General features: G+C 44.6%; 5 protein-coding genes across 11 annotated transcripts in view; 2 read left to right on the forward strand and 3 right to left on the reverse strand.

Moving 5' to 3' along the window:
* Window positions 1-293: 293 nt before the first annotated feature.
* Window positions 294-3,092, forward strand: psmb3 (proteasome 20S subunit beta 3). Its single transcript, XM_056587015.1, has 6 exons — window positions 294-404; window positions 1,247-1,431; window positions 1,690-1,797; window positions 2,117-2,294; window positions 2,736-2,830; window positions 2,932-3,092. The coding sequence occupies exons 1-6, from the start codon at window positions 402-404 to the stop codon at window positions 2,978-2,980; spliced, it is 618 nt and encodes a 205-aa protein (XP_056442990.1). The 5' UTR covers window positions 294-401; the 3' UTR covers window positions 2,981-3,092.
* Window positions 1,305-16,097, reverse strand: LOC130379871 (phosphatidylinositol 5-phosphate 4-kinase type-2 beta-like). Of its 2 annotated transcripts, none has more exons than XM_056586992.1 (10): window positions 15,694-16,097; window positions 12,974-13,071; window positions 10,456-10,552; window positions 9,748-9,900; window positions 8,799-8,945; window positions 8,125-8,163; window positions 7,565-7,678; window positions 6,465-6,732; window positions 4,926-5,029; window positions 1,305-4,632 (listed from the first exon to the last, which is right to left on the reverse strand). In XM_056586992.1, exons 1-10 carry the CDS (start codon window positions 15,781-15,783, stop codon window positions 4,552-4,554), a joined length of 1,191 nt encoding a protein of 396 aa, XP_056442967.1. In that variant the 5' UTR covers window positions 15,784-16,097; the 3' UTR covers window positions 1,305-4,551. The 2 variants fall into 2 exon arrangements, with proteins under 2 accessions (XP_056442967.1, XP_056442966.1); XM_056586991.1 differs by having other exon boundaries at window positions 1,308-4,632; window positions 15,355-16,097.
* LOC130379876 (polycomb complex protein BMI-1-A-like) lies at window positions 15,648-23,624 on the forward strand. 2 transcript variants are annotated; one of them, XM_056586997.1, is made up of 9 exons: window positions 15,648-15,959; window positions 17,611-17,738; window positions 18,070-18,166; window positions 18,259-18,314; window positions 18,452-18,581; window positions 19,284-19,323; window positions 19,422-19,520; window positions 21,059-21,139; window positions 21,904-23,624. In XM_056586997.1, the coding sequence occupies exons 2-9, from the start codon at window positions 17,621-17,623 to the stop codon at window positions 22,321-22,323; spliced, it is 1,041 nt and encodes a 346-aa protein (XP_056442972.1). In that variant the 5' UTR covers window positions 15,648-15,959; window positions 17,611-17,620; the 3' UTR covers window positions 22,324-23,624. The 2 variants fall into 2 exon arrangements, with proteins under 2 accessions (XP_056442972.1, XP_056442971.1); XM_056586996.1 differs by having other exon boundaries at window positions 15,648-16,849; window positions 21,904-23,623.
* Window positions 22,496-24,781, reverse strand: LOC130379890 (CDGSH iron-sulfur domain-containing protein 3, mitochondrial-like). The gene is made up of 3 exons (XM_056587020.1): window positions 24,318-24,781; window positions 24,103-24,219; window positions 22,496-23,825 (listed from the first exon to the last, which is right to left on the reverse strand). Exons 1-3 carry the CDS (start codon window positions 24,405-24,407, stop codon window positions 23,634-23,636), a joined length of 399 nt encoding a protein of 132 aa, XP_056442995.1. The 5' UTR covers window positions 24,408-24,781; the 3' UTR covers window positions 22,496-23,633.
* A 730-nt stretch (window positions 24,782-25,511) lies between these two features.
* LOC130379836 (protein AF-17-like) overlaps window positions 25,512-25,853 on the reverse strand; it is a 35,199-nt gene continuing 34,857 nt past the window's right edge. For all 5 annotated transcript variants that reach the window (XM_056586919.1, XM_056586918.1, XM_056586917.1 and 2 more), the window contains exon 21: window positions 25,512-25,602. The gene's annotated coding sequence lies outside the window, so the exon portion shown is untranslated. The remainder of the gene's footprint in view (window positions 25,603-25,853) is intronic.

Raw genomic sequence — 25,853 nt, forward strand, 5'->3', positions numbered from 1 at the left:
TGAAATTAGGTTTCAAAGTCTCTTTAATCAAATTACTTTTTCATCTAAATCAGATGAGTTGATGTTTGGTAAAGCTCATGCAGATTTTTTACATTTAAATATGTATGTTAATTATAAGTCTTGAACGCAGCAACCAAACTCCTTTTTCACCGCTTATTACTAGTTTGCTTTCACTTTAAGCAAAGACCGTCCTCAGCAATCCAATGCATACAGCCCTTTTTGTGGACGCACAGAAATCGTCCAATTACAACAGGGTTTACTGCAAAGGAAACTTTACACAGCCAATCGCCGTGAAGCTTTCCGTGACGTGGTTCAGCCAAGCAGCCCTCAGAATCGTGTAGTCACCGTACGGGGCTAGCATAAACCGGGTTTATAATAAGAAAACATCCAAAGTATCCACCATGGTAAGAAAGTGTATATGAAAAAGAATCGTTGTAAGGCTGATGTTAAAATAGTTACTTAGCTAAAAAATGGCTCTCAAAACTGTAAATAACAAACAAAGCTTGACAGTGATATGGTCGAGTTAGCATCCGTGTTAGCTAATGTTGTCACTTGCAGCATCATGCTAGCTAAAATGATCTCGTTTTAGATTTAAGAAGTCATATATTTTTCATGTTGTTTGTGTTTGGTTTTGATCCTGGTTTTATGTGAATGTTATTCTGATGGTGCGGAAGCATGGCATTAAATAATCAGCTCTTACTGTTTTAATAGGTAAAGTAAACTGGCTGCTATTCGGGTGCTATGCTTCTAGCATACACAGTATGCTTTAGCATTGAATCACACTCGGTGTGTTGTAGTATAGAATAGAACCATACAAACTATGCGTTAGTAGTGACCATACACAGAATGCTTTAGTCTATGAATCATACACAGTATGCTTTATTAACCAACCATTCATAGTACTATGCTTTAGCATTGAACCTTATCTGTCAGTGAGATACGCAACTAGGCTTATTTTATCCATACTAAATTGCTAGTATCGTTTTTTTTATTGATTTGTGATTATTGATTTGTGATTCATTCAGTCAAACACAACTCATGAGATGGCCGCCCCACACTACCCATATACAGTTAACAGTAGCCAATTCATTATCATATTTCAACCCTTTTTTTTTATGTCAGTAGCTTCAACAATTCAAAGGAAGTGGTCAGTCCCCAAACAAGGCTTTCACAAACTTCAAATCTTGGAATGGATCGAAATTGAACCATTTAGTAACTTCTTTCATCTTTTCTATTTCGTCCCCAGTCTATTATGTCCTATAACGGTGGAGCCGTAATGGCTATGCGGGGGAAGAACTGTGTGGCCATCGCAGCAGACCGGAGATTTGGCGTCCAGGCTCAAATGGTCACAACAGATTTCCAGAAGATCTTTCCCATGGGAGACAGGCTTTATATTGGCCTGGCTGGACTGGCTACTGATGTACAGACAGTGTAAGTATCCGTCCTGAAGTCTCAACTGTGGATGGTCAGCTGAATACATTTATTCGATCGTCGTCATATGTCTATAAGAAGGCGATAAAATAATAGATGGGGTTATTGTTAACAAATGCTTTATTTATTTTTTTAATCTTCCGAAATATTACATCCAATAATAAATACATCGGTAATAGTAATCCCCTAATCGCTGTCATAAGTTAAAAACATGATTGTGTAGAGAGGTTTGTAATTTGCTGTCATTTTGTTGTTTAGATCCCAGAGGCTAAAGTTCAGGCTGAACCTCTACGAGCTGAAAGAAGGGCGCCAGATCAAGCCCAAAACCTTCATGAGCATGGTGTCCAACCTGCTCTACGAGAAGAGGTGTGGGTCTGTTAAATGATAGTGTGTGTTGTGGTGCATTCATTTTGACTCTATAAAATGTAAGTGTGGAAGAGGTAGTCATGGGAACAGCTTGAAAGCAGGCTGCCTGTCCTGTGATAGAACCAACTACGGTTTATATCCTGTAATTAAATTAATTCAAGGCCTTACAACAAGGAGTCCATCCAATTAGAATCCATGTTTAAACTCGACTCAAATTAAAAAAGTTTCATCTTGTTTTATTTTTAGAGTTAAAAAGAGTCTAAAGGAACAACGCAAGTGCTGTTGTGCTAACAGAACACCTGTGTGTTCCTCTCGTTAGGTTCGGGCCATACTACATCGAGCCCGTGATTGCTGGCCTCGACCCCAAGACGTTCGAACCCTTCATCTGCTCGCTGGACCTCATCGGCTGCCCCATGGTCACCGAGGACTTCGTCGTGAGCGGCACCTGCTCCGAGCAGATGTACGGCATGTGCGAGTCTCTGTGGGAGCCCGACATGGTGAGTGTGCTGTGGCGCAGAGGGCTGGGGCTCAACACTAACGTGCAGATTAAGGCCCTGTCTGGCCCGGCCGGAAAAGAAAAGGGATGGGGATTATAAAACTTGTTTTGCTTTCAGTAATAAAAGCAGGGCAACTTTGCATTCATGTCCATTCGTCTTCCGGCTTTGTGTTATTGCAACCGCTCCCTCGAAGCATCAGATTGAATTTGTTATGCAAAGCAGACCATTTTAAAACAGGAAGCGCGTCCATAAAGTGGACCTACCTCACAAGATATTGGAAAGATGACATGCGTTACATTATTTCTTAATTTTGCAATGTATCAATTGGATTACATGCATCTTCAAATACTTCTTCACTGCTCAATCGATGTCAAGTCTCAGCCCTCTAGCAGATCTGATATTGGGATCATTGATCTGAGAAACGTGTCTTAATGTGTGCAGGAGCCTGAGGACCTGTTTGAGACCATCTCCCAGGCCATGCTGAACGCCGTGGACCGTGATGCCGTATCCGGCATGGGGGTGGTTGTACAAGTCATGTAAGTGGAGCGTTATTACCCGGCACTGTGTACAGAACATCATAGGTCACACTCGGATGACGCTATAAAAAATAAATCCTGTTTTTTCCTCTACCTCGCAGTGAGAAGGACAAGATTACCACACGCACCCTGAAAGCCAGGATGGACTAGAGCCCTTCTACTCCGCAGCCTCAACGACTACCCGATTTGTATAAAATACCCCATGCTTGTATGTTTTTTTGTTATTCATATTGGTCAATAAAAGACCTTTGGGCCAATTATCTGTTCTGGTTTGTCTTTCTTTGTAGCACACAAAAGGGATCAACAATAATAATAAAAATGCGCTATCATTCAACCATAATCTATTTGTCTGTTTGGCTCATGAACACCCGAAACTGAGGGTGAAATTGGATCTATTGCAAACACTGAAAGGTTAAATCATTCAGTATTCTCCTGGTCTATAAAACTGCTCTCTGCAATATTTACGGGACAGTTTGGCCACTGTTATGCCCACAAATGTCCTTGTATAAAGCGGCAATAGAAACGATGAGTAATTGAAATAAAATACTTTTTTCACACCCAGTCGTGGTCCAAGTTAAAACTCCCTTTAATATGCAATGAATCATTTTCAAGTAACCTTTTCTAATGTCTGGTAACAAAACAATACTGTATACAAACACAAAATTGCTACATTAATGTAAACAAGATATAAAAATGATTCTTATGGTAATAAAACAAGTATTTGATGTAGAATTCCCCATTTTTTTAGATCATTTTTTTTTCTTTTTCTTCCATCGTCCAAACCTCCGAGCTCACATTTAAATTTCTGAAATATTCAAAAACAATATGGCAACGTAACATTTAAACACCTAGGTATTTGTTTTAGTCATTACACTCAGATGCTAAGGTCATTGTTTCAGCTTACTGGTGGAGTCATGTACATATCAGCCATGCATTTTTTTTTTTTTATATTGCATTCATTTACGTAAAACCATTATATGTTCATAAGTCGATCACCGGTTGTCGTCTGTTCCAATTTGTTTTGCTATTTAGTTATTGTTTACGAAAGCCTTGTGGCTATAGGTTGAACAGTTGTCATGCGATTATGGCTATTCTGCATCGGTTGTTTTGTGTGTGTGCGCGTACGTACACATGTCTGTGTTCTTTATATGTGCAAGAAATACTACAACGAGAATGGAAACTGAACAGAGAGAGAACTAACGAGGCGCTTAATGCAGAAGCGGACACTCATTCAAGGCATTAGTGACACAGTTCCCGTGCTGGCGTGGGGGGGGGGGAGATCGAGGTGGGCGTAGGGGGGGTTGGACCGAAGAAATGGAGGCCAGGGAGAAGTCCCAACTAAAATGTCCAAATTCTGCGTGTCGAGTTGTCCGTTCGGGCGTTACACTGTGCGACGGAGAAGGAGGGGGGAGAGGGGTCGCTTGGGAAGGGAAGGGAGGGGAGAGGAGAGCACATTGCTTGTGTTTTGTTTGTTTTTTCCCTAGAAAGAGTCCAGTTCCCTGCCTCAGTGTAACAGCATGGTTTCCCATCCCTCCTGTCAAGTCTGTGGTCCTGGCCATGGAAGGGCTCCTACAGGAGAGTATGTGGGGGGGGGGACGGGGGGACGCAGGGTCTAAGCCAGGGGAAAGGGGGGTTTGCTAGGGGTGGTGGTTCGTGTACTTGGGTTGAAGTTGTTTGGTGGTTGTCAGTGATTGACAGGTCGGACAGGGAGCCCGGTGGGTCTATGACAGGATGTTAGACATGAACTCAAAGAATCTTTTAGAGTACTGCTCGGGGTTCACCGTCGAGATCTCCGCCCCTGCCTAGGAGGGGACACACACACACACACACACACACACACACACACACACACACACACACACACACACACACACACACACACACACACACACACACACACACACACACACACACACACACACACACACACACACGTTACTTGGTTTGTAATTGAGTTGGACAGGGAAAGTGCTTTTCCAAATGCTGTGAGCAGGGCTTTCAATTATTCGAGGCAAATATATTCCAAGATTGTACTTATCTTTTGATTTTCAATTAAATTGAATGAAACCTTCAGAGGATAGTGCAGGAAACTCACCCCATGTTTCACAGTTTTGGCAGCATGTGCAGCTTTCTTCTTAGCATCATAGTGCGTGAGAATGTCGATGATGGCCATGAAGTACACCTCTTTCTTCACAGCAGCTAAGGAGTGAAACATACAGACAGAGTCAGGACCTCTCCTGTTCGCTGAGAATCACAAAGAATATAAACCTAATGATGATGATGCATTTTGCCACGAACACAAATTTTGTATTACAACTATAATATATGCATAATTTTTTTTAGACTCATTTTGTTGAATCCAAACTATTTATACAGCAAGTCAGTGACCATTACGTTTTGCATGCATGTTCAAATCTGTGAGTGGCAGGTCCAGACGAACTGAGAATAATTAAATGGATGCTGACCAGGTGCTAAGCTAAGCCAATTTCCTGTACGGCATTTAATAGACCCTTTTCACAGAAGAGTCATCGGACACTTCCTCTGACACACTAATTATGGGTCTGCTCCCTTCATGTACCAGGGCACGGATAGTAGACTGATCCGCACTGGTCTAGACTAACCGGGCCCGGGTGGTGGACAGCAGACCCATAATCAGCGATACGGACAACACCTGTGTCTGCCCCGCCAGGGCACCGCTGTGAACATAGCCTGTTGGGGTTTCAGCCCGGCAAAACCAAAACTGTGGTCGTTTAAAGGGGTGATATCATGCCACCAGCTGTGAGCGTGAATAGCCATTACAGGCAGTTTGAAAATCAGCCGTTTCCTGTGTTTTAGTGACATCACAAGTGGGAGTGTCCACCTATTATAATAGATGTTTGACGGATAGATCAGCGACATTTGTTACAGTCCACTGGTTAGGCTGGTCGATTGACCTATCCAGCGTACATCTAGATGGTCACTCAGGCCCCGTTTACACGAAGGGAAAACGCAGATATTTCCACGCGGTTTGGCCTCTCATTTACACAAAAACTCAGTTTTTGTCACAGAAAACGATCATTTCGAAAAACTCCGGCCAAAGTGGAGATTTCTGAAAACGCGGGTTATGTGTTGTCGTGTCAACGGGGAGAAACAGGGTTTTAGGTTCTGAAGCGTCACATTATGCGCCAGGAAATACTTAACGTCATATGAGCGCCCCTATGTTTACAGTTTGTTTGTTACAGGAAGACGCTCGTGTCATTCGTTGTTGTTGATTCTGAGGATTCTGATTGGCCTGCATGGCTTTATCCTTCTCCCTACACTGCCGCCCATAGGTTTGGCATAGTTATAATGGCGCTCGACAGCGTATTTATGCGTTTTGATGTAAACGACAACTTTTTTGAAAACGATGTGTGCACAATGTTCTTTTTGAAAACGGAGGGGGGGAAATATTCATTTCTATAAATACCCTGCTACGCATAAACGTGGCCTCACACTTGTGATGTCACTAAAACACAGGTAAAAGGCCGACTTTCAAACGGCTAGTAACGGCTGATCAAACTCACACCTTGTGACGTGATATCACCCCTTTAAAAAAAACAAAACAGCGGTGTCAAAACGTAACCCGTCAGGACTACAGCGGTCGCAAGCGGTTTACCGTCGTGGCTCTTGATGGCGTAGACGTCGACGGAGGGGTCGAACTCCCCCGGGCCGAAGAACCCGCCGAAGTTGAGCGGGTTCCCGGGGCTGTCCGGCGGGGTCCCGAAGGAGCCCGGGAGCGCCCCCCCCCCGCCGCCGCCCATCCCGTCGTCGTACTCCTCCTCGTCCCCGCCGGCCTCCACCTCCATCTCCTCCTGCTCCGCCCGGTCCACGTCGTGCAGGCCCACCAGCAGGCTGTAGTCCATGATCTTCAGCGTGGCCAGGAACTGGGGAGGACCCAAGTACACAGACATGGAGGTCAGACGCTTTTATCAAAAGCGACTTACAACGATTTACACACACTTACACACACACACACACACACACACACACACACACAGACGGCGGTTGACACCGCCGTCGGTGTGTGTGTGTGTGTGTGTGAAACGTTGTAAGTCGCTTTTATCAAAAGCGACTTACAACGTTTTACACACACACACACACAGACACACAGACACACAGACACACACACACACACACACACACACACACACACACACACACACACACACACACACACACACACACACCGACGGCGGTGTCAACCGTGCAAGGCGACAGCCAGCTTGTCAGGAGCAGTTAGGGTTTGAAGTTTATTTATTTCACAAAAAGGGACAAAGTATATTGATGAAAATCGTTCAAAAATGTAAATATGCATGATTATAACCAAAGGCTAATTTCCATCCTTCGTCCCTGATATTATTATAGGCAGGGTGCGGTGTCTTGCTCAGGGTCACCTCGACACTCTGGGCTGGGGATCGAACTAGCAACCTTCTGGTTACAAGGCAACCCGCTCTACTTCCTGAGCCAAGCCAACCCAAACGCACCAAAACAACACCGGCCGAATCAGCGGAGTACGTACAAGGCTGACATCTGCCACGCAGAGCTAATCTATAGCCTAGATAACGTGGACAAATACAGATACAATATACACAATCACTGTGTTCAGCTGAAGCTGAGGGACAGTGGTGTAAGCAGCAGGGTCAGAGTCACCGGAGCCAGACTCAAGCCTTTATTGGACCGTGTAAACCGCAAAAGTCAGCACGAAACGCCTCCTACCTCCACGTCGTGCTTTAGTTTTTCCAAGAAGTACTTCTTGTTGTCATCCCCTATTTGTAACTTGTGGCCCTCGTTCAGGAAGTCGTTGTCCTTGAAGGTCGGCAGTTCCTTGGCCTGGCCGCACGAGAAAGGATCATTAGGTATGCAGAATGTGTGAAGGACAGATGGTTGTTGACGTTATATTATAGGCAGACTGGTGAAGGATTCTTTTGAATCCATCTTTCCTATTCCTGTTCATTAATGCCAACCTGGACACACACACACACACACACACACACACACACACACACACACACACACACACACACACACACACACACACACACACACACACACACACACACACACACACACACACACACACACACACACACACACACGTGGCCATTACAAGACATTGGATATATTGCTGAAGGAATGTTACAAATGAAAGTGCTTGGAATTCAGAGGAATCTCCTTAAGTAAGGAGCATACCGTGGTCCAATACAAAGTGCCCTTATCATGGTCCTATAGTATTAACTCCTTTGGTCCCATTGATTTATCAGAGAGTTCAAACCCACCTTCTCCTTATCGCTGGCTTCCCTTGAGACCGTAGAACCCTGGGTAGGGGAGAGATCACACACATGAAAGACAGCTTGCTTAAAGCGAACGGAGAGAACAAACACTATAATCCTCTTCTCTGTTGTACAGAGTGGTCGTATTTTTAGAAAGTGTTATTCACAAGGGCACTCGCGGGCAAATTAAGGATGGCTTTTTGTTCACTTCTAAGAACACAAGAACATAGGTTGGATTCAAGCATGAATGCAAAACTATTTTGTGTTTTATGGGGCTCGAAATGTGACCGTTTCTCTAGATCACAACATTTTAAGATTTATCTTTTGAAGAAGGCATATTTTATTCCTTCTTTTACTCGATTTTGAGAGCGTTGGAGAAAGGATGTTTATATCCTCCTTAGCAACGTTACTGTATCATGCAGTACAGCTTTCGTCTAATTAGCCCACTGCTAACGACATAACAAACACAATCAATCATAGCGATATTATTAACACTGTCCAATAACACTTAATTGTCTGCTATGGCAACAGCTAAATTTAGAAAGTACCAAGCAGCTTTTCCCACAGAGCCGCTGTGAGAGAACAAATCAGCCCATTTCAGCCGTCAAATAAAAAAAGCAGATTTCAACCACTTTTCGGTCAGTATTTGAATCCGCCACGGCGAAGCCTCTGGGGCCTACCTTGAGGTCGTACTTGCGGTGTACCGTGAGCCGGTGGCTGAATACGTTCCGGGTGACCACCATGTAAGTCTCCACGCCGTCCACCGTCAGCCGGTACATACCCAGGAACTGCGGCAGCAATGTGTTGCCATGACACTCCACTATGAACTGAGGGACACAAAAGGTTGTTAATAGGGCTGAGCGATTTGGGTAAATAATCAAATTGCGATTATGACGACCAATATTGCAACGGAGATTTAATATGAGTTTTTTTCCTTTTTAAAGTTCCTTATGTTCGGTATTACTCACTAAACAAGCAATAAATCATTCTATAGTACTATGACCAGCACAACATTGGAAGCAGTCAACATATAAACTGCTCTTTCCTTTGGCCAGGCCTACTGTTGGGTTGAATTGATGCATGAATTGATATAACATATTTATTTAACTATTGAATTGTAAAACAAAAAATAAATATGAATCTTACTGATCTCCAGTAATGACGGATTTAGAAAATCGCGTTCTATTACATCGCGATGTCGGTTTGAATGAGATTAATTGTTCAGTTGTTGATACACTGACGGATGGGTAGTGGTAGTAGATTGAACCCTGAGGTGAAAGCATGAGAAACGCAGGCTCAACGTTCATTCAACGCCATTCGTTCCCTCATTTTTCATTGGCTAAGATCTGGTCAGGTGATTTAAATGAATGCGCAAATATTCTGGCTGACGTACATCTCAACAGCCTATTCAGCAACTCGGAAGCAGACACTTGATGAATACATTTAGTGTGCATTGTTCAGCAATCATTTCGAATAATAAACCATTTCAAAAACCATTCAACACCCTTATAAAATAAATAATATACAATAGATATGGCAGAACCCAGTTGAATTTAGTTGGCATGTAATCATCTTGTGGTTACGCGACCCAACTTGGTGAAATGCCACGCAGCAGGGCCTAGCCTTTACCTGGTGGTACTTCTTCAGTATGTTGTGCATCTCGGCGATGTCCTCGCTGGACACCGTCTTGATGACGAACCGGTGGTCGTAGCTGGACAGGAAGCGGTTCCCGAAGCGACCTTGGGCGTCGCTGTTGAGCGGGGCGCTCCTCGTCAGAGAGTTCTGCAAAACGCAAAACGACAGATTACATATTACATATTACAGTTTACATATTACAGATTACAGATCAAAGTCCTTCCAGGCCTCGTTGTACACAAAAAGTGGAAGATCACAGCATTTGGAAGACTTTCATAAAGCGTACGTGACTCACTTGAAGACACACTCAAGACTCACTTGTTCAGAGTTAACCTAGTTAACCTCCCCCTCCCACCCCCCCCCACACCCCTCTTAGGGATTTATGCAAAATTTCACTTAGTTGTGTAGCATCTTATCGTAGCAATGTTTGCTTTATACGGGGAATGGGTTAACATAACAATTGTTAGTGCTTGACACTTGGTTCTATGAACATCCTAACTGTATTGTTGTTTCTCCATCTGAAAAATGTACTTATTGTAACACACACACACACACACACACACACACACACACACACACACACACACACACACACACACATACACACATACACACATACACACACACACACACACACTATATATTTCATATATTCGTTGAAGGCATTATCTTCCACGAGGGAGGCTGGGATTGGGCTCTGACCTGGTAGTCCTGGTCATCGATGCAGAACCTCTCTCGCAGGTTTCGGAACACCATGGGACAGTACTCCTTAAACTTGAAGCGGCTAGGAAGGTTTTCTCTGGCGGGGGGGGGGGGGGGGGGGGGGGGGGGGGAGGGGGAGGGAGGGAGGGAGAGAGCACAGGGGTTACCGAGAGAAGTGTCTGCGGCACAACAATCTTTCCACAATCTCTTTCCCAGACACACTGGTGTTATAATATGCATGGGTAGAAGGTTAATGCTTATCATGCTATCAAGTTCAAATATTCTGTTCCAGAATGACAGCGGTCCAACCAATACATAATAACCTACTTTTGTAAACCATTTTATGTTCCTTTCCTAATTAAAATGTTGCCTCGTTAACAATAAAGCCCTTGTGCGTCCTTAAGGACTGCTAGCTAAAGAGCCTATTGCTGATGAACTGCAACTTAAAAGTCCTACTGGCTGAAGAACTAGTGTCGATGAATATCCGACTGACAGATCGGCACAGTCTCAGTCTTATGAACCTCGCACACTATTTTTAAATATTGCCTTTAATCTATGCGACAATGGTGGCCTTTCATCTGCCTTGCTTTGTCAAGCTACATTAAAACAAAATGAACACTTCTGCTTTCACTGCTCAGAACCACTTCCCCCCCCCCACTGCCTAAAGGAGCCAGGATGCAGATATTCACAGGCCCTCCCATGTATTATTGAGCAGCTTTCTTTTTTTTTAGCTGGTGTCTCGTTCAATTTGGCCAACTTCCTGTATGAGGCAGTGTGTCCGACGATGACAGGTCCATCTGCAGCATGGTGGTGCATCACAGAGCTCCGCTATGCTGCACAACAACATGACTCACTTGTTGATTTGCTAACAAGGGATCTTGATTTAAAAAGACTGAGATTGACCTTTCTCAACCAACCTTCCTCCCTCCTCTCCTTCTTCATTTATTATTATAAAAATCATTGTTATTATTATTACTATTTTATTAAGATTTTATCTTTTATTGTTATTTATTAACTGACATGTACTCCTGCACTTTATTGCTTTGTTTGGGCTCTGTACTTGAATCACTCTTAGTCATCTGAGGTAGTGTGTGTTCACCATTTAGGGGGTTTGTTTTTGGGGTATGAAATACAAATGTTTCACTTATATTCTGTACGCATTACATGTACATTGTATTGTTGTACTTTTTTTCCATTCTCAGAATAAAACCATTATGCAAAAAAATAACAGATTGATTATGGTATTATGGATAAGAATCACTTTAGGCAAACGGTAGGAAAATGGGGAATGTTCTGTTGTATGGAAGTGCAATGTGAAGGAGTGGCACCTGCATTTAATATGAGCCTCTTTTAAAGAGGAGTGAAGGAGAAATGTTGACATCACATCTTTTGGTCATCAGGTGACTAGTGAAGCAGCAAGGGAGGTTCCCTGAATTTGAGATTAGAGTCCGATGGGATTTGTGACTATATCGTAATATACTCTGTTGTCTCCGGTAGCTGCTTTTTATTCCTCATGGTAAATAAAAGCTCAGTACTTCAATGGAACTGGTCTATGCTAGACCAGAAAACGAATTGTACGCATTGTATGAATCTAGAGGAAAATCTAATTGTTATGCTATATGTTATGTTACCAAACCATACTTCTGTTCATTCAGGACATGAGGATCTAGTAATTATTAGGGGATTAGTAATTAATATAATTGACAGAGGAAGAGTTAACAAGCAATGCTGTAGGTATTTTAAATCAATGGTATTTAATGTCTGGAGTAGACAAGTACATTTACACACTTATTGTTTTTTTTACACCCTGGCACTCAAATGACTCCTTAGCATTGTATAGCGTCTTATCCGAGCTATCTTTGTTGTATACGGAGAATGGGTTTACCTAGCAACTGTAAGTGCCTGGCACTTGTTTCTATGAACATCCTTACTGTACCGACAACAATATATTATTGCTTCCCTTTCTTCTGACAAATGTACTTATTTTAAGTCACTTTGGAAGTGTCTGCTAAATATCCGAAATGTAAATCTAAATGTTAATGTACCTCAGCTGTCAAAAAAAAAGGACATGAGCTGTCAAAAGTCTGTGGAAAACGTCAACAAATAGCCAATTAAAAATCATTCAAACCTGCTGAATATCGTCTTCCCATAACACCAAAACAAACACACCCTTTTCAATGGACTACACACAGTGTGGGTTATTTGCATTGCAAAGCTGCCCAGTTACAGGCCAAGGGGTCCCAGCTTACCAAGGCCTATCCTATTTTAAATATTACAGTCAGAGATCCGTTTGGGCATTCTAGTGCGGTCCTTTTCGATTGACACATTTAAAACGAGACATTTGAACCCGCTTAGCTCCCAACGATAACCCCTACAGATAGAACAAACACAGAAACGACGCAAAAACAGAATTCCTGGATGTGGTCACTCAACGGAGTTCGCATTAGCTGGGTAAGCTGCTGTGAGTCTAAGAATAGCGTCAGAGTGAATGGTGGCCAATGGTTGCCGGTGTACCTACTTGTTAAATAGGTGGTTGTCCACTTTGATCTTACTGTAGGCTTTAAAGTCGTCTGGCATCAGCATTACTGGTACAGGCACGTTACTTAACTCGTTGACCTACAGGAGTTGGAGGAGAGACACAGATTGGAAAAGAGCTTGAAGACACATTGGCCCAAAAGCATCCCAAGGGGATGTTGGGTTGGAGGTAAAGAGTTGACAATATTCACAGAAGGGGAGAATTGCTCCACGAAGTATGATAGATAAGGTGCACTAGAATTGCATCCCAAAATATAACATAAGACATACTACACACTACTCCTGTAGTGTGCAGTCATTTTAAAGGAGTAATTTTAAAGCTGAAGGAGTCATTTTAAAAGAGACATAAAACTGATTGCATTAGCTAAAAACACATGTTCAGTGAAAAGTCACACAGCATAATTTTCATGCGGAAAGACCCTGTCAAGTCAATTAGGAGCCTGAGTCGTTACGGTTTAAGGACTCTAAGCACTTCCTAGAGCTCTGCTTCTGCTTACAGCGCGTCGACAAGCCCTAGTTTGAGTCAACAACCAAACTCAGCCAATCTCAGCTAATGATTGACAGTACTTCAGAAACAAACACACGAGAGAAGATAAAAGATGACCATGTAAACAGTGAGGGAATATCACCGGTCAGAGTGATAGATCGTATCTATGTGTTGACACTAAATCTGATCTAATACAGCTCAAAGCATCGCATCAACTCCACAGTGGACACCCAGATGCAGTGCAAGAGAATTTCATAAGTGATGCTTAAAAAGTAGTAAAATCATATGTCTCTGAGTCTGTTTGCATTGGGAGCAGTTTTTTTAAGGATAGTCATCAAGAGCTGCAAAATAAGCATCCCTGTACTAAAAAACATCCAGGTCCTCTGTTACATGTGTTATCGATAATGTAATCCAAAACTATCCTTTGAAGCCTAATGTCCAATTCTAATGAAGGGTTCAGGGTTCAGCCATGCAATCACCCTTCTGCTATACACCAGCCTAAGCTTAGAGGCTGAGGCAAGATGCCCTTTTAGCATCAACACAAAGCGTCGCCAAACAGCCCATCTCTAACACATTGTCCGATGTGGAGCCGTACACCTTTGAAGAAGCAAACATTTGCATGACAGTGTCCGACTCCATATGCCCCAAGAGACTCAAGCATCCCTGATTTCACACAACACAAGGGATGTTATGAATGAAGTGTCTGGTCGGTATCTACAAACACATGTGTATATTTGCATCCTGCATATGAAAAAATATCTGGTGCTGTAGTGACTGATAATTGTCTTTCTGATTTTGCTTGTCAGCGATAAATGCTTATTTCTCTTCATTATGGCCCCAATATCTTATTTCTGACTGATGCTTGGGTATGAGTGCAACGCACGGGGGACGTCTACTGTAATTAGAAAACGGGATTTCAAAGGCTTCTTTTATGAATGCGACACTAGGTGGAGGGATTGATTTTCTGGGGAAAAAACGGATCAATACAAAATTTAACCAACCACCTGCTACTCAGGCGCGACAGACCGACGCACTGGCTGCAGAACTGCAGGCAGCACCAACAGAAGCCGCTTGACCTTCACCTGCTTTGCACACCCCCTCTGCCCAACTAAAAATGAATGCAATGTTTCGGGTCTATTTATAGGTGCGTCCCTGAATTGCATTGGACCCACGGAATGCTAATCTGAAATATATATATATCGGGGCGCCTTAATTCCGTCTGGGGTGCGACTGACTTTAAAAAGACTATGCATGCATCTGCAGTTGAGGGGGCCACTCCGCCCTGCAACTTCAGGCTCTGTTTGTCAGACCCCTCCCTAAAGTGCATGCACAGGAAGGCATGCGTACGACAACATCGCTCACGACATGGCTACGCAGGGACACAGATGCTGAATTACGTGTTGATATGCGCCCTGGATGCGAGTGCATGCCGGGTGCTGTGCATTCGCTGCTGAGCAGTACCAGTCAGCACACAGAGTCGGGGTTTAAGCAGTACACTATCCAAAACATGTCCCACACACACACACACACACACACACACACACACACACACACACACACACACACACACACACACACACACAGTACACACACACATCAAATCACGACACACACACACCAGTGGCCGACAGATTAAAAAGGGATCCGAACCAGGAACCTCTGAAAGCAGCCCACTCAGACCTTGGCACACATCCTTGTGATTGACACAGGGGGATGTGCAGCAGAGCTGACTTGATGGATCAAGGCAGCTGACCCCCCCAAACGCAGACTTTAGCCTAAGCTAAATCAAAACAGCAGGCGTGAGACACACACACACACACACGCACACACAAGTCACACCAACATCCGCACCAACAAGAACAATCCAATGGTTTTACCGTATGGTTGACACCCCACATCAACACGCTGAGAATGGGCTCACTCGCACGGAACAGCTTCACCTTCTGCCCTATAAAGTGTTTCTTTTTCGTCTTGGTCTTGCTGGCGCTCAGGGGCGCCGCGCTGGCACAGTTGGATGACATGTCCGAGGCCGGCGGCTGCGAGGCGGCGGCGCGACGCTGCGCTCAGGCTAACCCTGTAGCACAAGCACACACAAGCGCACACACACACACACGCAAACACACACACACACACACGCACACACGCGCGCGCACACACACACACACAGACACACACACACACCCTCAGGGATCCGTTTCTTAAAGATAAGCGCGTACGAGATTAAAGCGCATCGCGCTCCCGTCGTCCGACGCGCAGACTCTTGGTTCAGATGGTGTCTTTAGACGGGACCGACGATCCGATTGCATTGCAGTGCGCCGTCACCACCCTTCCTCCGGAGCAGGCCACTGTCGAGTCCGGAGAGGAGCGCCGCGCAGACCCAGCTGGCTGCTGACGGCTAGCCGGCCATCCAGACCTCCACAACCCGGGGACTGGCTTGCGGAGGGCGGCGCGGAGGACTCGCTGGACGCCCTTGGTCCCTCCGGTAGGTGGCTGACTGCAGACCTAGATCACCCGAGCCCTTATTTATTTGGAGGTGAGTAATCCCATAATGATGCGCCTGAGATTGTTGTCACTGGCGTTTTGGGGTCTCCCCAAGATGGCGCCCGTGATTGCAATCCAGAGTAAAGTGCGCCCCCACCAGGTTGAAGGTGGCACTGCACGCGTCTCGACCAGACACGGGTCTGACTGGGAGCAGTAGCTGGCGTCTCCTTTTTTTTTTTTTTTTTCTTTTCTAAGTAAGTTTACATTTGAATAATAAGAAAGAAACCAGGCAACAGCCAGGATACGTTTGTTGAAATTAATGGGAGTGTCACCACAAAACACCAAATAAATCCCCAAAACGACCACTACTACCAATCATCACTTGACATCAGAAATTAGTTATCACAAAAAAACGAAAGCAAGTAATCGACGATGCGGAATCACACGAATAAACCACTATTAAACGATGATTCGATGGTAACAGATTTATTAAGGTGTTGCAAACAAACTCCCCAGCCAGCAGCGGCAATACACAATCTCCTCCCGACGAAGACCACCAGGGGAAAAAAAATAATAACTGTCGGGGATGCTGCGTGCATATCATAATGCATGCTTTTGCACCGTAGTAAATGCATGATAAGATGATCCCATGGTACAACGTCCACCCGTGTGGATGGAGGTGGACCATGGACGTATTAGAGGTGGACCCCCGCCTGCATGCCCCCTTGCAAGAGGCGACAAAATAATGTCACGTGATCCAAAATGGGCAGTCCTCTGGCGGTGCTGAAAAAAGCCATTTTCTGGCGCTGCTGCTGCAAATTCTAAACCAAGTCCAAATCATTTACCTGGATTATTGCTGGGGTGGAATTGCGTACTTATGTGTCTCATCTGGTACGTATGCATACTGGTTAAGGGGTTATTTTGTGAACACTGTGCACGGCGTGGGGGATTTACGCACAGAGGAGCGCACGGTGTCACATTTTGAACCTCTCTTGTTCGCCTCTGATACAACACTGTCAGTGAATTTAAGATGGCTGCTTTGTGTATCAATGCGATTCTTTTTTTTTTTGCTTTCCCAACTCTGAAATAATTATTTGCACTGCGTGTGTTTTTTATTTTGTGCCCGATTGCAACGAAACGCACTGGCGAAATGTAAAGGCTCTTTGTTGCTCCGCTGGCAAAGTAGTGGTGATGCACGATTTGAGGCCACACAGGGGCAGCTGAATAGTCCACTCTTACACAGACCCCAGAACCAGTCAATCTGGCCGAATGGAGTCGAAATGTACATTGGAATATCATAACTGTTAAAAAAAATATCTCCTACTCTCCCGGTCGTCAATCGACCACCATTGTTGTGGATGAACAGTATTGTTGTTCCAAGGTTGTTCTTGTATTGTTGCTATGTGGTTGTTGAGGAACCAAACCTAAGGATTGTACTCTTGTGTACTTGTACAATAAGATGTAATAAAAGTAATTCTGATTCTGAGGGCGTGCAGCAGACCACTCTGGGTCACTTTGGGAGAGCCTTATTTATCACAGTGAACAACCAACACAACATGTTCAGTGCCACAGCTCGAGCATGTTCATGGGGTGATGCTGTGTTGTGTTGGGGTGTTTTGTGTTGCATTAATGGTGGTTTTGTTCCTTTGCAGATCTCTACAGATGGATAAAATGCAACCCGACTGTGTTAAAATCACAGATCTCAATCCCCATCTCACTTGCCCACTGTGTGCTGGTTACTTCATCGATGCCACGACTATTGTAGAGTGTCTACACTCATGTACGTTTTTAAATGCACGTCATTGTTTATTTAAGAATGTGTTTAGCCTTAAATATGAAATGTCTATACACGTGTCACATATACTAAACAGGGCCGCAATAACCCGTTTTTTTTTTTTTAAATGGTAGCTGGTTTAAAGGATGGCACCTTACTTCATGACCTACACCATATAATCAGTTGTTATGATTTTGATGAAGGCATTATGCATTCTCATTTGTCAGAGACTTTGTTATTTATACTTGACCTCAACTTCATACTTGAATCTATGCATTTCCGTGTCCGTTCTTGAAACGCGTTTCATTTCTCCCCTGTTCTTTCATATTTCTTCCAGTTTGTAAAACATGCATTGTTACCTTTCTGGAGACCAATAAGTTCTGCCCTCGATGCGACGTCCAAGTACACAAGACATGCCCACAGCTAAGCATAAGGTAAGACGGTGACCTGCCTGTTACTTCTTCATGCCGGTAATGTCTCAACTTATGACCCGAGTACTGACACTGAAAACTGACCTTTTTCACAGAGCGGACAAAACACTACAAGACATCGTCTACAAACTGGTTCCTGGGTTATTTAAAGGTAAGCAACACTCGGCCTTAAGACATGGAATAAGGGTGCCTCTTATAGTGTGTCCGATACTGTAAGAGCACAGTAAACGTGGCACCGTTGAGTTGATGAGCGACTGTTGACATCTCCTCGGTGTGTCTTGACTTCAGATGAGATGAAACGGAGGCGGGACTTCTATGCAGAGAATCGGGTGCTGGAGCCGGGCGAGGTGGTGGAGACGTTTAACATAGCGGAGGACGAGATCATCAGCCTCTCCATACAGTTCTACGAGAGGAACAAGTGAGTGCGGGTGTTGTCCATGAAATGGACACAGGGTAGCCCCGTTGGCGAGGCCCAGGGTAGTCTCTTGTTGAGGTTTCAAGAGGGCCTCTCGGTGAGGCCGTTGAACACCCCCGACGAAAGACCCTGGTTTCGAACCTTTAATGTCTGGGGAGGAGCTGAAGGCATCTGTTTGCAAGATGCCTTACCCCTACCTGGTCCTGAGTGACAGCCATCTGGATCTACTCTAAATTGTTTTGGATTGAAGTGTCTGTTAAAGGACAATAGTAAAACTGCAGTCATTATAGACATATTAAACAGGTACATAGACGTTTAATAACGCATGCATATTTAAAAACAGTTGGAAGCATTTAAGGACTCTGATCAGATTAGGCAGCTGGAGGCTTGCGGGTTCGAATCCCTCAGTCTTGCGTGTCCTTGAGCAGCACATCAGACCTCTCATCGCACACGTTTGAGCCTGAGACTGTCAAGGCAGGAGTAGGAGCCTGTCTTCATTTGAGTTTGGGTGCACATCAAACTGCTATATTTTAAATGAGGAACTATGATGGAGCTTGATTAGAGGTTCCATATGTTGGCTTATCATTCGGATACTAAATGTTTCGCTCCTTTGCTCTGGATGTTTAGAAAAGCTCTTGTCCGTATTTGCATCGCTAGGGCAGAACGAGTTGGTAATTAATCTCTTCTCCCTTGATTCATTCATAGAAATGTCGAAAGGCCGCGTTCAGAAACAGAAGGGGACAAGGTAAGACTTTGTTTTCCTTTCATAGAGTAAAAGGATTTACCACAACCGTGAGATGTTACTGACGCAGACTATCACTGTTTTGCGTCTCTCCGTTCTAGACCAACGGCAAGCGTTTTCTACAATGCCCTGCAGCGATGTCGGTCATGCACTTAGCGAAGTTCCTCCGGAGCAAGATGGACATTCCAAGCAGTTATCGGGTGAGATACGCCTCCACTGATTGGCCGAGCTAATGCTTTCATATTTTCATTGCGGTAGTGATATAAACTGCATGGTGGGTTTTATGCCATGGACGGCCCATTAGTGGTGTTCAGATCGGCATAGAGACTCGCCACAGAAGCCTTCCTACCAGGGCAGGGGAGAGCACAGGGCCCAATCAGTTTAACACACTGGCCTTCTTTGTACCGATTCTACGGCTCGACTGAGCGGTCATTGTAGCGTACAAGGCACGTCTTTAAACTCCATCTGCCCCTTCTGCAATATTTGGGAAAAGATGATCATTTGAATATGAAAGGATACTTTATAAAACCCTTATCTGCTGATTAAAAACATGCAATAACAAATCAGATAAAATGGACTGGAATACCGTTCAATACCATCATGTTTAAAAAGTGCTCGAACAAGCTTTTGATTTAGCTAAAACTGAAGAGGAGGAATATGGCGTAGCGGCTAGGCTGGTTGACTACCAACTGAAAAGTTCTGGGTTGAGTCTCATATTTCAACACCTGTATGCACCCAGCGCAAGATTTCTTAACCCCTTACCTACTCCTTAATGACTGGAATGATGTCGGTTGCTACACACCACCAAATTGGCTTCTAATGGGCTCCTCCAGACAAGGACACAAGGTGGTGGTGGTGGTGGTGGTGGTGGTGGACGCCATTGATGCATGACCTGGTGCTCAATGCTGCCATGCATCTCCCTGACTGTGTGGTTGGTGATGGCTGGTTTAACCTCGGCACATTGATTAGTCAATGTGCAACAGCTGAGCAGCCTCACCCATCCCAGAGTCTGGGCCAGGTGAGGCTGCTTAAACCAGCCCTCGTCCATACACACTCCACAGTCGCTATTGGATGAAAACGTTTTAGCAGACTTAATGGAAATGCAAAGCAGTTCGTGGCAATGGGGAACTTGTGGCGGAAGAGATTTTGGAAGTTTGGTGTCAACTAAGGCCACGTTTATACGTAGCAGGGTATTTATAGAAACGAATATTTCCCCCCCTCCGTTTTCAAAAATAACATTGTGCACACAACATCGTTTTCAAAAATAACATTGTGCACACAACATCGTTTTCAAAAAAGTTGTCGTTTACATCAAAACGGATAAATACGCCGTTGGGACATTATAACTATGCCAAACCTATGGGCGGCAGTGTAGGGAGAAGGATAAAGCCATGCAAGCCAATCAGAATCCTCAGAATCAACAACAACGAATAACACGAGCGTCTTCCTGTAACAAACAAACTGTAAACATAGGGCGCTCATATGACGTTAAGCATTTCCTGGCGCATAATGTGACGTTTCAGAACCTAAAACCCCGTTTCTACCCGTTGACACGACAACACGTAACCGGCGTTTTCAGAAATTTCCAGTTTTTAGAAATTATCGTTTTCTGTGACAAAAACTGCGTTTTCGTGTAAATGAGAGGCCAAACCGTGTGAAAATATCTGCGTTTTCCCTTCGTGTAAACGGGGCCTAAGTTTAATGTACAACGTGTTTGTTGATTTCTTGTCTTCTGCAGGTGGAGGTGTTGTATGGGGATGAGCCTTTGAAGGATTATTACACGCTAATGGACATCGCCTACTTCTATGAGTGGAGACGAGTGAGTGACCGTTTTATGATTTACCGTGGCACCGTTGTTTAATGACGCTTTGCGATAATTAAATGTTAAGTTCAATAATTGAAGTTACACATGCAGCTGAGTAGAAGAGGCTTATTACCGGTAAATTATATTTATAATTGCACACGGAATCAGATTTTTTTTGTATCTGGTAATTATGTTTTTGCTTGAACCAAACCAGATGATCAGTATTCAAATCAACACCTTTTTAACCCAACAAATCATATTACTATCTTTTACTTATCCTTTCATTACCACCCTTTTTAAATGATGCCATCGTTTGTAATACAGCCCCAATAGACTACTGATATTCAACTATAAAATGTGTACAAAACCTTATCCTAGCAAACTTTGTTGTATACAGGGAATGCTTTAACCTAACAATAGTTCTTTGAACATCCTTACTGTACCGACAGCGATATAGTATTGTTTCTCTTTAAAAGACAAATGTACCTATTGTAAGTCGCTTTGGATGATGGTGTCTGCCAAATACCCGAAATGTAAAATGTAGAAACATCCAATACGACTAAGCGGTGACTAAAGGCTCGGTTATGGTTCCACGTCGACGCAACGACCACGCAGACGCTTCAACGCAGTTGTGAACCGATTCTGGTTCTGCGTCGGATTTCAGTCAGCGGACTGAAGGCGCCCGTCCGTTGCGTTGCGTCGACGTGGCACCTTAACTGAGTTCTCCCAGAGCCCCGGGCTGACCTCATGACCCCCTGCTCCCCCCCCCCCCCCCACAGACCGGCCCCATCCCCCTGCAGTACCTGGTCAAACCCACCAGGAAGCGTCGGCGGGCGTCCCAGTCGGCCGCGCAGGGCCACTCGGACGGCGTCAACACCAGCCCCACCTCGGAGAGTGACTCCCAGAGCGACAAGGTCCACAGTCCCGCCGCCGCCGCCGCCGCCGCCGCCGCGCCCTCCAGAGCCTCCTCGGCCCCCAGCCCGGCGGGCTCCCACACCCCGTCTCCCCCCGCCCCCGCCGCCACCGCCGCCGCCCCCAGCCCCAACGGCACCACGGCGACCGGCAACAACGGCCAGCAGCGCCACTCCCTCGCCTCCAAGCCCGGCGGCCACTCCCGCAAAGTGACAGTGAACGGCACCGCGGCGGCGAAGGAGGAGGCGAGGGGCGGGGACAAAAGCAGCTTGCCGCCTCCCACCTAAAGCCACGCGCGCGCGCATGCGGGGCGTGTCTGTGCGTGCGTGTGTTTGTATACAGTAGCGGAGGACGGCGGTCGACCGGTGAGTCGTCGGCGTTCGCACCGCGGCAGAACGCCGCTTTCCTAAGACTTGTTAAAAAAGGACTGTCCCGCCTCTAAGAAGACTGAACAATGCAGCCAAATAGACTCTTGTGTATGTGTGCGTGTGGTTATGTGTGTTAGGGTAGGACAATGCACACATACAAACTGTACAGTATGTATAGAATGTAAGCATGTGTGTATACATATGTATAAACTATCTTTTATACAACATAATTGTTTTGTATTGTATATGATGTAGGTCTGTTTTCCCGACGGTTCATCAGTGTTCATCAGATTTGGCGACGATGTGAAGACCAGATGCTTCGTTGGCATTGCGGCACAAGTCCCCGTCAAATATCGCATTTTGAAGTTCCTGTTACTACTGTATAAAAAAAAAAGTGGCATAACAACCACTCAATTGGTACTGTAAACCCCACGACTGACGAAGAACGCATTGCATTACAAAATGTGCTCGGTCAATCACAAAATCTGTCCACGTTACCCGAGTGCCGCCGTGTTGGAAAAAACATTATCTTGTACTCCAAGCACTACCATGATACCTGCCGAAGTCATTGTTCAAATGTTCTGGGAGAAAAAATTGAAGCGACTGAAATATTAAACTCTGTGGTATTTTCCATCCATGCCCATTCATTGTTTTCTTTGAACCCACCTGTTTTTTCCAGACGTGTGCATGTTTTAGGTCAATAAAATGTTTACTTACCCTGTTTGTCAGCTGTGAAGGGTTTTTTGTTTAAGTGTATCGATGATTAATCAATGTGCATTAATCAGACAGCTTTTAATGTTCTAGTTCTGTACACTCAAGAGTGTGTTAGTCTTATAGATGTCCTTTATACATTTGTAAATGTTTCAGAAATTGGAGAATTTCAGTGTAATATCTTCAAAACATTCAGTGCTAAGAAATCAAATATATTGATAAATATGAGGCTCAGCTTTAATGCAAGTGAATAGACCTGAATAAATACTAAACAAACCGTTTTTTTTCTTCTGATTCCTGAAATGTATACTTATTGCAGAACATACATTTATAACGACGGAATCAAGTTAAAGTGCATAACAATTATTTTAACAAGTGTGCCTTCCACCCATTTGATACGAACAGCATTTCATGGTGGCTTTAGATACAACGATTCAGAAGTGTGTCTTCATTCAGAAGACATGTTCCTTTGTCTACTTAATTCCAGGTCAGGGTCGGGGAACATGCGTGTAGTCGGCTCAGCTCTTCACATCACTCTCCTCAGCCAGTGGAGAACATTGGATGAACTCCGATTTGTGCGTGCCATCACAGAAAGGTGGATTGTTGGTGTACTTGCAACCACACAGCCACACTGTCGAGTCTTTCTCTGGCACAAAGCGGTGGGGACCCAGACCCTGGGCTTTAGTCTTGTGGGAACCATCACAGAAAGGCTGCAGTTTGAGGGAGAATGGTAAATGGTAAATGGACTGCATTTATACTGCGCGTTTCTAACCAGTGGCCACTCAAAAGCGCTTTGCAACATTGCCTAACATTCACCGATTCATGCACACATTCACACACCGACGACGGTGTCAACCATGCAAGGCGACAGCCAGCTCGGTCAAACTAGCTCCGGTTACAAGTCAAACCGCTCTTCCTCCTGAGCCACATCAGGAAGGGACAGAACCTCAAAGGAAACCTGAACACTAACGTATCACACTTTCCTACCTGTTTCTTGCTGTGTCCACAGGTACACCAGGAGTACCGCTTCCCACCAACAAGCTCAACTTTATAAGGCTTCTTGGAGGCAATGACTGGCTCTGGAGGAAGAGTGGATAGCATGACCTGTGGAGAGTGAAGACACCGATACATTAAGTAATCAGGGTATTTGTTAAAAATTTAACTACATATCAGTGTTGATCGTACACGTTAATAGAGCCTACCTTTGAACACGACATAGATGTCATCATCACCCACGGATTCAAGGTTGATCTGATCCATGCTGGGTCCAACCTCGAACGCAGTATGTTCATGTTGTCTATGCCCTGAGAAGCTGACAGGAGCTGGACCAAGACTATTCAAACCCGATCGAGGAGAAACGCCACGACGCTCATAGAGTTCTGTCTTCGGGTTAATAAACGAGGTTCAGAAGTACACTAACTATACCGCTACTATACTGCGTGCAAAAAGTCGCGGTACGCGCAGTAAGCCGCACACAAACACAGGTCACTTCCGGAGGAATCACGTCATCACGGGTCTGCTCAAAGAGGACGCATAGGTGACTTTTTGTTTAAAATCCTTTATCACAATTAATATCATTATTTATTTATAAAACAAACATTTTGACATTTGGTGTACAGAAAAAAAAATAGTATACTGCATGCATAAAAAAAATCCTAAACTTTTCTTTAGGATTTAAACACATTCTTCACTGACTTGACCACGTCCTGGAGAATCACTTTGAGGTGCGTCCCGTCGCAGTACGGCTGGTTCCCCGTCTGTTTGCAGGCGCATAGGAAGAGGTGTCCGTCCTTCTCAGGGGTGAAGCGCACCGGAGGGATGCCCGGCGCTTTGGTCTTGTGCGCGCCGTCGCAGAAGGGCTGTCAACCAAACAAACATAACAACAAAAATATGGGCAATGTTTATATCAAAAAAGAAAAATGTTAGGTCAGTATATGTTCTGTATATATGAATAAATAATACATTGCGAGTAGTTCAAAAGTACGGAAGAGGATGGGGCCATATGTGATTTTTTTTAGTTCTGATTTAAAATTCTGAGATTAAAGTCAGAATTCTGTTTTAAAGCACAGAATTCTTATTTAAATCTCAAAATTCTGAATTAAAATCTGAACTTTTTTTTTTGTTCTGACTTTAAAGTCAGAATTCCGAGATTAAATCAGAACTCTTTTTATTCTGACTTTAAAGTCAGAACTCCAAATAAATAATCACGTGTGGCCCTAATCTTCTTCCGTACAATAGCCCAGATCCCCAAACAATGAACAGTGGGAACACGCTTCCATAGTACAGGAGCGGAGCCTATGAACGACGCCCTGCGCGTCACAAATAAAGTAGCCAACATTATGTCCACTTCATCGGTCATCAGTTCTTCACCTGCTTTCTGCTGTGTCCACATGCGCACCATGAATAACGCTTCCCAGCGGAAACTTTCACCCTGCAGGGTATTCGAGCAGCAACCACAGGTACTGTCGACTGGAGGCGGCTTGGTATCTACACAGAAACACATTTGCTTAACACATCACAGTCTCGATAACATCAGAGAAATCAGCGCTAATCCATTGATCCATCATCCATGCCCGCAGCGGAGATGAACGCTGGCCAGGGCCATGGGCTGCCTGCAGGCCCGGGCCAGTCGTTACCAGTGCCATAGGTAAATGTTGGGCGTGTCTCTGGACCGGGAAGCAGGAGTGGACAACGTTGGTCGCTTATTTTATGTCGTTTATATGAACTTAATAACAAAT

This window comes from Gadus chalcogrammus, chromosome 3 (assembly GCF_026213295.1).
Source record: "Gadus chalcogrammus isolate NIFS_2021 chromosome 3, NIFS_Gcha_1.0, whole genome shotgun sequence".
In the NCBI taxonomy this organism is placed as follows: Eukaryota; Metazoa; Chordata; class Actinopteri; order Gadiformes; family Gadidae; genus Gadus; species Gadus chalcogrammus.

What these genes read in the sequence shown, in the direction of transcription:
- psmb3 (XM_056587015.1), top strand. An exon ending in GCTACTGATGTACAGACAGT is followed by an intron (nt 1,432 to 1,689) that starts GTAAGTATCCGT and finishes TTTGTTGTTTAG; the next exon opens with ATCCCAGAGGCTAAAGTTCA. An exon ending in AACCTGCTCTACGAGAAGAG is followed by an intron (nt 1,798 to 2,116) that starts GTGTGGGTCTGT and finishes TCCTCTCGTTAG; the next exon opens with GTTCGGGCCATACTACATCG.
- LOC130379876 (XM_056586997.1), top strand. Translation starts at nt 17,621, where the DNA reads ATGGATAAAATGCAACCCGACTGTGTTAAAATCACAGATCTCAATCCC. An exon ending in GGTTCCTGGGTTATTTAAAG is followed by an intron (nt 18,315 to 18,451) that starts GTAAGCAACACT and finishes TCTTGACTTCAG; the next exon opens with ATGAGATGAAACGGAGGCGG. An exon ending in ACATTCCAAGCAGTTATCGG is followed by an intron (nt 19,521 to 21,058) that starts GTGAGATACGCC and finishes TGTCTTCTGCAG; the next exon opens with GTGGAGGTGTTGTATGGGGA.
- LOC130379871 (XM_056586991.1), bottom strand. Translation starts at nt 15,498, where the DNA reads ATGTCATCCAACTGTGCCAGCGCGGCGCCCCTGAGCGCCAGCAAGACC. An exon ending in GACAACCACCTATTTAACAA is followed by an intron (nt 10,553 to 12,973) that starts GTAGGTACACCG and finishes CCCCCCCGCCAG; the next exon opens with AGAAAACCTTCCTAGCCGCT. An exon ending in ACCGCAAGTACGACCTCAAG is followed by an intron (nt 8,164 to 8,798) that starts GTAGGCCCCAGA and finishes TCCCCTACCCAG; the next exon opens with GGTTCTACGGTCTCAAGGGA.
- LOC130379890 (XM_056587020.1), bottom strand. Translation starts at nt 24,407, where the DNA reads ATGAACATACTGCGTTCGAGGTTGGACCCAGCATGGATCAGATCAACC. An exon ending in CATCTATGTCGTGTTCAAAG is followed by an intron (nt 24,220 to 24,317) that starts GTAGGCTCTATT and finishes CACTCTCCACAG; the next exon opens with GTCATGCTATCCACTCTTCC. An exon ending in GTGGACACAGCAAGAAACAG is followed by an intron (nt 23,826 to 24,102) that starts GTAGGAAAGTGT and finishes CTCAAACTGCAG; the next exon opens with CCTTTCTGTGATGGTTCCCA.